Genomic DNA, 11187 nt, shown 5'->3' with positions numbered 1-11187 from the left:
AGTTCAAATTAAAATGTTGAGTGTGAATAAAATTTCTGACAACTGAAGTGTTGTCTCAGTTAGGCATTGTTCTTACACTTTACGATGACATCAATAATTTTGAATTCTACAAAGACGTCTCACTGACTATTATGGCTGTGTGCTGATGCAACATGATGGAGTATTGTTTATGTCTACCCATGATTGGAACTGCATGAAGTGAATTACCTTGCTGCCGACCGTGAATCAATGATTACCTTATTCACTTGAAGATTTGATGACATTTCTCTATGGAGAAATGTGTCAAAGTCTTTGCCAACCTCATAAACTTCTCAAATACATCTTCATTTGGAAAGGAATTAAATTTCTGACAATGGCGATGGAAGAACCAAATCAACGCCTACGATTGCACCATTGTGTGTCACCCTGGTTATGCAAACGTAGTTATTGTTTACCAAAGCAAAAGACATATCTACCCTTGAACACCTTCAGTCTGTCCTATCCCATTTCAGCTAGATGTCACGAGTATTGATACAACGGTACTTACAAATCATCAAGAAATCGTCCGAGTGGTTATAATCATTTTTCATATCCGAATAGAGATGGACAAATATCATCATAAGCTCCCAGTATGAGGTATCTTGTACATGTGGATATTATGATGATGTTTCAATGATTATCGACTGGCGTGACAGGTCAGCTCACCTTCCATTGGTCCAGAGGGATTATATTTATATCACTTAGTAAAATTTCTCTTTCTTGAATTTTTCAGATTTCCTAATGTTTCGATCTACGTCTACTGTGACCATTAATTCCTCAATCACCCAACAAATACTCTGCTAAATGAATCTTTACCATTGGTGATCGAATATTCCAGAAGCTACCGTTATAGCAAGATGTCATGCATTCATTCCAGTTACTTTGTATTCTAGATTTGATAGACTTGTTTTGACCCTCAAATTCTCGAGTGTTCTTTTAGCCTTCTCGACATAGTTTTTAACTAAATTCAAGAGAAATTCACTATGAATCTGCTTGCTAAGGCGTTGTGAACTACATTGTTCGGCTACATGGTGTTCATGTCACTATTATATCTCACTGTGATGTGTGTTTCACTTCCAAGTCTTGGGAAGTCTTCTTGGAAGCCATGGGTACTAAATTGTTATTCAATACCACATTTCAACATCAGACTAACAACCAGTCTAAATGAAATATCCGGACCTTGGAGAACATATTGCTTTTGTTTGTTTTGCAGTTTTAGCTTGGTTATGATAGACGCCTATCTCTGTTTAAGTTGTATACAACGATAGTTATTATTCTGGTGTGGCTATGATACCATTTGAGCCGATGTATAGAGATTTTAAGAACAATATATGATTGAAAAATGAGTATTGCGAACAGGTATTCCACACATCGAGAATACAATATAGGAAATTATGTAATGTTGACGGCGTCGCTCGAGAGGGTAGTACATGAGTGTGATCGAGGCGTTATTCAGTTGATTTATATGTATTTTCCAATGAAGGGTAATATGGTAATATTGCACCCTCAGAAATTTAATATTTGCTTATCGAGACAATAGTGAGTTGTCGGTATTGCAGGTTGCAAACCATAATATCGATAACTTATTCGTTGGAATCGTTAAGCAAGTGGGCAAGTAGGCCCGTCTACATTAACATTTTATTTATTTATTGTTTGGGCTTGACTCAAAGACACTACACTTATTCTCATAGTACATGACGCTACGAATTCGTAGGTGAAATTTTTCTATGTTGGTTTTTAATTTCAGTACAACTATGTTAACTTTACTTAATTATATACGTATTTTGATGTTATGTTATTATATATCTATTTTTGACTTTATGTTTTTATAAAGGATTTTATATTTTAGTATTGTATTGAAGGAGAAGGAAAGTTTGAGTTTGGATGCATGAAAAAGGAATCATTGCAATCCAATCGCGACGGAATGACATTCTCTTTTATGCAACCACTCTAGCTTGATTTTTTCTATATATATTTTCTTTCTATCTTGAGTGTTTTATGTATAACAAGTGATTTCAAATTTCGGGGCAATTTTTTTTATTTTTTTTTAATTTTTAAGGTGGGTAGATTGTAACAACCCATCCCTAATTTTATGATTTTATTAATTTTAAAAGAGTGAATTGATGAAAATGTCCCTAGAGGCGAGGATGTTGACTTTTGTTGACCAGCATATAGTGAGACGTACGAAACATTCTTTTAGCTTATTCTCGTAGCACTCGTCACTACAAACGCGTAGCCGTAAGTGGAATCGAATTTGGAGTTACGATGGAGGTTTTATGGAACTATGAATCCGAAATATACTTTTGTAAAAAAAAAAAAAAGTACTATTTTATATATTTCTTATAATTATTTATTATTTTAATAATTTATTTTTGGCATGTGGGATCCACACATCACAAATTCTCCTTTCATCTCTAGCCACGTGGTAGTTCTTCCACACATATTAAGGACCCTCTCAAACTCTCCTATCTCTCTCAGCTCTTTTTCTCTTCTCCCTATCTTCTTTCGTCTACCTCTCCCTTAAACTCTCAAGCTCTCTCTTCTCTTGGTGAAGAACTGGGAAGGTGCAGCGGCCAACATGACAACCTGGACTCACCACCTCAACGAAGTTCGTCAAACTTCCAGCTAGAAATTAGGACCTCGGTCTACAAGCTCAGACCACAAACTTGAAACCCTACACTACACAGTGACTTTTATCCCTGTTCACTCATTTCTCTTACCATAATGAGCCTCGAGACTCTCGAATCCTTCTTATTTTGAAGCTCTAATGTTGTTTTTAACCTTAAAAATGAGTTTGGGGGATGACTTGATGCATAACACACACTAGGAGGAATTTTCCCCAGTTTTTTGGTGACTGACCAATCACCTTTAGATCATTTTTTGGCCATCTCCGGCATTCGTTGGCCCTCAAATTGGTATAAATCAATTCTCTGCATTCCTAACTCCACTTTGGCTTTTAAATCACTATTTTTGGTTGAGATGAGCTTAGAATGAGCTTGGGAAAACGGCCCTACAACCTGCAAAACACAGGCCTTTGCAAGGAAGGCGAGTACATTGGTACTCGAGGTGCATGGACGCGCATGGGTGGCACCCAGTCCTCGGCGCGTGGCTGACAGTGCAGTCACCTTGTGGCGGCTTATGGAGGAACCCGAGGTCCTTCTTTAGGTTTCTCGACGTGCCGAATCCTAATCTACCATCCATTTTCCGAAATTTGTCCGTTTTAAAATAGTTTCTTTATTAGCTATACTTTGTACGAAAACGCATATTTATGTTAGTTCGTTATATATTTACGTAAATGATTTCGTTTATAGGTGAAATGCATTTCAAGGATCTTCGATGCCCACGAGGTGGGTTCGACTCGACGACATGATTTGTCAATGGGTCTTTGCTTTTAAATATTATATATTTATTTAGTTTCCGTTTATATATTTGATAAAGAATTTTCTATGTTACACTTATATTAGACTAACATTTTTAAGAATTAGTGTATTGGCGGAATTTATGAAATTCTCATTAATTCTATGGGATGCACATTTATACATATTTTGACGTGATGCCATGAATATACTTACGACTACAAATATTATTATTTTATGTGGTGAATTACGAAGTTTCCGTAGTATGATCATATTTATATTACTGCTCATCATGCATGTTATACTAGTGTTTGTACATGCCTGGGCAAAGGCCAGGCTTCACGTGTATGTTCACATCGTTGATGTGGTAGAAACTAACACACAAATTAAACCATTTTTAGACAATTGTAGTATACATAAGTAGGGATCGTTCTAGGCCGGGGATTAGAAGAGATGCTAATCAACACAAATTAGATTTAAAAACACAAAACTAGACTCTAATGACTCAAAATAGCGCAAAACAAACATATTGACTCAAAACAAGAACTAAATGGTGATTTGGATGAATTCTAGACTTAACTCAAAATACTAACGAGCAACAGGTTTGAACGAATTTTAAAACTAACACGACACAATGGTGGGGGGTATGGTTTGGATAAAATTTAAAACTAAAACTAAGTAACTTGCAGAAAACAAACTGATTGATACTAAATTGGGGTGAATAAAGAGGGTAAAAGGCTAGCTAGAGGGTCCTTCTCCACACGACACATATGCAACACAAATCGATCTCCATTTATTATTCCTATAAACCATGAATAACAATACCCCAAGTTAATCGTGAACTGCACAAATTAAGCATCAGATTTTCCTAAATTCATTGAATTGGATTCAGCGACGTAATCAAATTATTCTTATCAAGTTCCCTATATGAATTGCATGATAGAGATACATATCAAAGATCATTAAGTTCTATGAAAATCATAAGCATTGACATGACATTTGTAACTATGAAAAACATGATACTCCTACCAGGAATTTACTTAACACAATCATAATTAGTGATTTCCACTACTTATAAATATAATTTCATAACTATTAGATGAAATTCCCTTATATTTTAGCATCAAATTCATGCATGCAAACTAAGTAGGCCTCCTTAATCAACATACAAGAATAAGTTATCAATCAAACATATAAGTAAATTGCATTCACGATTTATGAAACAATAACTGGATGTAATCAATTTATATCATGCATATGTTCATGGTTTTGAATTCACCTCTAGCTAAAACGAAATTAGCTCCACATGTCTGCAATTAAACGAAACCAATCTAATTTAACCATTGAACGAAAACGAAGGATAGAAAGAACCTAGAAATCCCCTAGCACTCCAATGGTAGATTCGGCACAATCCTTGGATGCAGGGTCACGGTACAAATCCTTCTTCTCCTTGCAAGCACGGCACAAGTCTCTAAGAACTCTCAAAAACCTGCGGCACACCCCTATTTTCTCTAAAAAAAAACTTGCTCTCTGAAAGTTGCGGCAACAATGTGTATTTATAGGCTAGGGTTCGGCAGAAACCAAGGAGGAAAATAATAGGGTCTTAGCATTGCTTTAGGACTCCTTGAATCAGATAGGAAGGATTTAGAATAGAATAAGGACTCCTTTTGCAGCTGGAAATAATCTGAGATAATGTTGGATAAATGGGGATAATGTTTGGATAAGATGAGATAAGATAGGATTAGATAAGGTTAGTTTGGATAAGATTGGATAAGGTTCCTTCTTTTCAGCTGATTCCTTGTCTTCCAAGCTTCCAAATTTGATTCTCCAAATCATAGGACATATTTAGCACATGTAAAACTCCAAAAACGTCCATCCATTATGCTCCACACGCATGCTAACCAATCCAAGTCCAAAACTGCTCCATTATACTCCATTTAGCACTTTATTGTCATTTTCACCAATTGGACCAACAATAATACGAAAATAAACTAAATTATTATAATAAATGGAAACTAACTCACTAAATGCAAAGAAACAAGCTAACAAAGTCGCATAAATATGCTCCTATTAATCGCATTGTACGCACTAAAGCGTAAATCATTATTACACCCAATCATGTTCATGTCAAAATACCTTTGCATGAACTCGTGTGTCAGCATACGTTGATGAGCACTTGTTAGTATATATGTTTGTTTATTCAAGATAAGGGGATTACCTGGTGTTACGTGTTTACTTACGATGTATTATGAAGTATTGCATCCTTGACGATTTTACTGTTTACAGTAAGTATTTTCATACTATACATAGTATGTTATATTTGAAAACTATACTTATTTTACAGCGAAGGAATATTACATTTCGAAAAGGTTTTACAAACTTTATTTTCAGACCCACTCACCCTTGTTTTTCGCCCCTCCAGGATTTAGTGGCAGTGTTCGCCTTGACGAAGATTTATGTCAAATGTTGATATCAAAGACTACATATAATTCTCGTTCTAATTTTATTGTACTTTACTTATGCCCTAACATCACGTGTTAATAGGTTCATTCCGGGTCACATACGCACTCTCACATTTTCGCATTTTTAGGTTTAAATTTACTCACATTTTCCTCATCACTACACTTTATGGTTTCGTCACCCTCTTGATGTCGACCAGCACAGATCAATTTGGAATCCAGATAGACATTCCGGATCGGGGTGTGTCAAGGTGAAAACCAATTTCATATCAATTTATTAAATCAAAACTTTTGGTGTCCAGGTTTTGATTCATCACTCCAAAGCGCAAACTACTCGCAGGAAAAGTTCAGACCAGCCATAAAACCCCTGGATATAACACTAATAACCAGAACGATAAACAGCGAAAAGTAGAATGCAAAACCTTTAACATCTGAATTTATATTTTCCGGTAATAAAAGCTTCCGATATATCTATCATACAGACTGCCAGTAAGGATCGACTTCAGATTTCGGGGGCAAAATCGATACAGTTCACCTGCGGCAAATGTTTCTCCCCTTCGAGCAGTGTGTGGTGTGAGCGCAAGAAATTTACAACCTTCTATCTTCTGATATTTGTTTGGCTTTCTAGATCTCAGACTCATTCCCACTATCATCCTTCGGTCTTGGGAAAATTTATAACATATTTCCTCCCACTTGATTGAACATACATGACAATTGGATTCCCAAATCCCAATCAAACCTGCGAGAATAAGCATAGATTTTCATTATCGTTGAAAAAAACTCAGAAGAGCAGAAAACACACGCAACTGATTAGTGCACAGACAAGAAACTAATGGAAGTGAGGATGCTCAGAGGACCTAACTTTATAACAGTTGAAATAAGTATTACTATTTGATATGAAATGTAAGATCCAACTCATAGATTTGCCAATTTCATTGACAATGGCAGTAGAAGTGGATAGAGTTAGTATATTGTAACAGATAAAAATCAGTAGATCTAAAAGACATGTTCAATTGACTGTAAGAACTAATCACATTAACATGGAGAAAATGAATTACCGTTTTCCAGTATTCTGAACAAAGAAAAACCACTAAATATCCAAATCATCATCAGGATCCTCATCAGAATCCGGCATCTCATCTTCTGAATCGCGAAAATATATTATTTCACCCTTGCTAGACTCATCATTGGTGTTTGAATTCACAGTTGAAGCAGGTGCAGCATCATATTTGCTATCCATCAGAGATTTTCGACCATCATAAATTTGTACGGGTTTACCATTTCCTGCAAGAAAAAGTCAAAAGTTTGCTTTGGAGTATCAGTTTAATGCAGATAAAAGAAAAGAAACCATTTTTTTATTTTCTGATATTTAATACATGGTACAAGAACAAACCACTTATATAACCATGTTTTCATACCTTGGTGTTCAAACGGAAGTACAACCTTGGCCCTATCATTTTTCTCTTTCTCTGACAGCTGTAGATTGAATTGCACCTGTAGCGAAGAACCATTTTTAAAATAAAACAATAAACCAATGAAATAACCATTCCTCCAAAATAAATAGAATTTAGACAACTTTGTTATCAACATGCACAATAAAACTTACTATTCACTAGTGAACATCTGTTTATGTCCATGCATGCAACGTCTAGTTATGTCTTATGTGAAAGTTATTAAACGATTCAGTTAGTAGTCATCCAATTGTATCATAATGGACTCAAATTGACAATTGGAAATAGCAGAATGTAATGAAACTGAAAATAAACAATTAAAAGAAATCCTTGATTCCAAATAAGGTCTTAGACTTAGAGAGGCGAAGTTAAGACAAGGCTAAACAAGTTACCTTCGGCAAAAGGGCTTGATTGACTTGATTGATTACTCCATCTTCAGATGAAGGGGATGTGAAGTTGATGCCCGACTGCCCAACATGAATTTCTTCAAACTGAATACAAGTTTCAGGGACTCATATCACTTTCCAGCTTTCTAAATCAGGAGAAAACTCAAACACACACACACACACACACACAAAGAGAGAGAGAGAGAGAGAGAGATAGATCACCATCACTCGGACACGTCCATTTCTACGTTTGCATCTGACATGAAATTTCCCTTGTGTAAAATTCCGTTCAGCTAAAGAAAGATTCTCTGAATTACCTCTGTGTCCATTTGTAATTGGGATTAATGGTTCTATGCTGGCCACCATAGAGGACATGTATTCAATAACAGCAGTGACCCTTTCTTCACAAAGATCCGCATGGAAAAACCAAAAGATGCTTGAAATTTGCTCTGCAACCATAACATAAAAGTCAATATGCAGATTCCAAAAGTTGAATGTATGCAGTGACCATATCATGGACTTCACCGAGTCTAATATGAATGATGGGCCATTTCATACTGAGACACCATATATATTGTGGTAAATTAGAAAAAAAAAAAAAAAAAAAAAAAAACCCAAATAACTATATGTTTTACAGTTTTAGTGAAAAACACTTTGGGAGCTCAATTTGCAGAAAAGTCTATCCCTTGTCATGCTCTAATTGATTCTTAGTTGTGAAATTCCTTTGGTGTTACAAAGTAGTTGGGTTTTTCAATACTGAGTTTGAAGTGTTTTTCTATGTTATCAAGGGCTTACATATGAAGCCCTATATACTACATCATCCAAAAAGGGTATATTAAACTGTTTGTATGGTAGCAGCTATAGGCTTGTGGCAGAAGAGATTAATGCACACGAAAAAACAAATCATAAGACTAGATCAAAGTTAAAACAATAGATTCTAAACGGAAAGAGATCAAGGAGCAAGTAAAATAAATATACCACAGCAGCGAAGGTTGCTTAAAAGGCCAGAACCTGATGACAAAGTTGCATGCCTTAACATTTCATTTACCTGGAAAATTGTGAAAGGAATCCAGCAAAAAGAACATGATCAGAAAGAGAGGGAAAAACATCAAAGTAACCAGAAAGAAAAATTTCCCAAGGCGGGCAAAAACAAACGTATCAACAGAAGAATTAGTTTCCAACACAGACTTTCAAAAAAGTAAGGACATCTTATAGATATCAACCAGGAGCTACTATCAAGAAGGCACCAAAGTGTCCTGCCCTATCTAAATATGAGACAAAAGAGTATCGTAAAAGTCCATACTTCTTGACATCGGAAGCAATTGACGTTCTCCTCACTAAGCTAAGGCAACAGAAACAGTTGTGTTTAGACATTCCAGAAAATGGCCACAACAAAAGAAGCTCGCATATTCAATAATTTTCTTGTAAAACCAATGACATACTATGTCCCATGTAAGTATTTAATCTCTATGGCTGAGGTGAGCGCATCCATCAAAATTTCGGCTGGCATATTTTTTGAAATCTGGAAGGAGGTTTCCAAGCCCCAGCACAGATGGGATTCTTAGAAGGTAAGACGAGATTCTTAGAAAGTGACGAGAAATTTCTTGTGTATGGCAGTGTTTTAAACTCAAGAGGAAGTTTCCACACATACACACACAAAAATATTAAACTAAAGTAAAAAATCACTATACAGTCTTGGCACACAGCACCAGCAGGCCACTCAAATTACTAGCACTGCCCCTGAAATTTCATATATCACATTCACAGAGTGCATACTTACCGAATCTATCGCAACACTGAAACTAACTTTCGCCTGTCCAACCAATCCTGCGAGCATAGGACCAAACAGAAATCGACAATTACAATTGGACTAAATTATGTGAATGCTTACATGATCAAACAGTCGTCTTACTGCGAAAATAAAGTTTATTCCAATGTTATGTATGTCAGTACCAATCGAGCCAATAATACCTTCTCCAAGTGAAATAATTGAAGAGAGCAACGTGTCCACATCCTTCACATTCCTGCAAACACTAGCTGCTTTGTAAACTTCATGAGGGAGATTTTTCGCACTTCCACACTCCACAAGCCCTTCTCTCCATCCAAGAGGGTCCGTGTAACAATCCAAAATCTGAATCCTGTAATGCTAATTCAGTTCACTGGTCCCCCGTACATTATACACACACATATGTATAATTAAAATCTCCACTGTTTTTCTTTTCAATTTCCTCAATCAAACAGAGTAGAAGGTAAGGAAAGAGAAGAAGGTTTTCGTTACCGTTGCTGAGAGGAATTATCGAGTCCTCTCCTCTTCAACAAATTTACATAATACAACGGACTCCGAGAAAACGCGACGAGCACAAGACCTCTATAAAATCAATCAAAAAAATTATTAATCTAAAAGATACATTGGAAAATTACAAATTTCAACCGTGAGATTGGGTCGTTTTGGGAGAGGTAAACCCACCGTGACTGAGATTTTCCGGCTGAAATGTTGGTGGAGAGCTGGGAGAGGACGTGACCAAAAACTTGGAAGCCGAGAGGTGAGACTATTGAGTCCTTGATTGCGAGAGCAGGTGCATGCTCGCCTTCCAACGCACCGTCTCGAAGGGCTCTGCAAACCCATTCCGCCATTCTTGCTGGGTACTTGAACCTTGGAGTGTTATTTGGTCCTTTGGAAAGTAAACGAAGAGATTTGGTAAAACTTTAAACTACAAGTCTTCAACAGTCCATAGAAGCAGATGAGTTCCCATTTCGTATTTGCAGGCAGAGGAGATCAAATTTAAGCGTTGAAGGATAACCGGAGCTACGGTGACATAACGCCGCGAATCGAACTTTGGTCCCTACGAAGTACGAATTGAGAGAGAGGAGACGGGGCCTATGAATTTGAACAGAGAAGGGGATCGATGTTGACTGCCGCAAAGGGACGGCTGATGGAGTCACACACAGAAGGCAACAGAACAGGGAAGGAAATAACAGGAAAGGAAAGAAAAAAAAATAAGCTTTCTTCATTCATATCCCCCGAATGCTGCTGCTAGGGTTACTAAATGCAGTGAGACTTGCTAAGAGATCCTATTATGACGGAGATTACGACACGTAGCCAACAGAAGGAAACACAAAAAGTACTATACTGCCATACTAAAGACTTTGGGCCTAACAGTTCTAACGCTTTGGGCCTCTCCATGATTAGGAGTCCATCAACTCCATCCGCCCCAAAATAAGGACTGTTCTCAGGCCTGAGTATCGAAGTCAGGAAATTTCAGTAGGAAGTCATCTGCATACTCCCAAGTAGTGTCCTCCACTGACAGTCCTAGCCACTTGATCAACCAGCGAGTGATGGGTTTGTTGTTGCGCTTGAAAAGTCCCCTGCTTAGAATCTGTTCAGGCTGCCATACCACATGCCCATCTGGTTGCAGTGGTGGTAATTGAGTAGAGGAGCTAACATGATCGCCCACCTCCTTCTTCAACAAAGAGACATCGAATGTAGGATGGATTTGAGCAGTAAGAGGTAGGTCTA

General features: G+C 37.0%; 1 protein-coding gene across 1 annotated transcript; it reads right to left on the bottom strand.

Annotated features, from left to right (window-relative positions):
• Positions 1-6235: 6235 nt before the first annotated feature.
• Positions 6236-10707, bottom strand: LOC137745232 (elongator complex protein 5). The gene is made up of 10 exons (XM_068485147.1): positions 10138-10707; positions 9949-10038; positions 9642-9808; positions 9451-9497; positions 8649-8718; positions 7893-8119; positions 7677-7775; positions 7252-7327; positions 6892-7117; positions 6236-6572 (listed from the first exon to the last, which is right to left on the bottom strand). The coding sequence occupies exons 1-9, from the start codon at positions 10302-10304 to the stop codon at positions 6924-6926; spliced, it is 1137 nt and encodes a 378-aa protein (XP_068341248.1). The 5' UTR covers positions 10305-10707; the 3' UTR covers positions 6236-6572; positions 6892-6923.
• Between the last annotated feature and the right edge of the window lie 480 nt (positions 10708-11187).

The sequence above is a fragment of the Pyrus communis genome, chromosome 9 (genome assembly GCF_963583255.1).
Source record: "Pyrus communis chromosome 9, drPyrComm1.1, whole genome shotgun sequence".
Classification (NCBI taxonomy): Eukaryota; Viridiplantae; Streptophyta; class Magnoliopsida; order Rosales; family Rosaceae; genus Pyrus; species Pyrus communis.
The sequence above is the reverse complement of the archived record's forward strand: the minus strand, read 5'-3'. Positions and strand labels throughout refer to the sequence as shown.

Bases quoted from the DNA above. Each gene is read 5' to 3' on its own strand.
- LOC137745232 (XM_068485147.1), bottom strand. From the start codon at position 10,304: ATGGCGGAATGGGTTTGCAGAGCCCTTCGAGACGGTGCGTTGGAAGGC. The intron at 9,809-9,948 runs GTAACGAAAACC...TTAGCATTACAG, and splicing joins GATAATTCCTCTCAGCAACG to GATTCAGATTTTGGATTGTT. The intron at 9,498-9,641 runs GTATTATTGGCT...CTATGCTCGCAG, and splicing joins AATTATTTCACTTGGAGAAG to GATTGGTTGGACAGGCGAAA.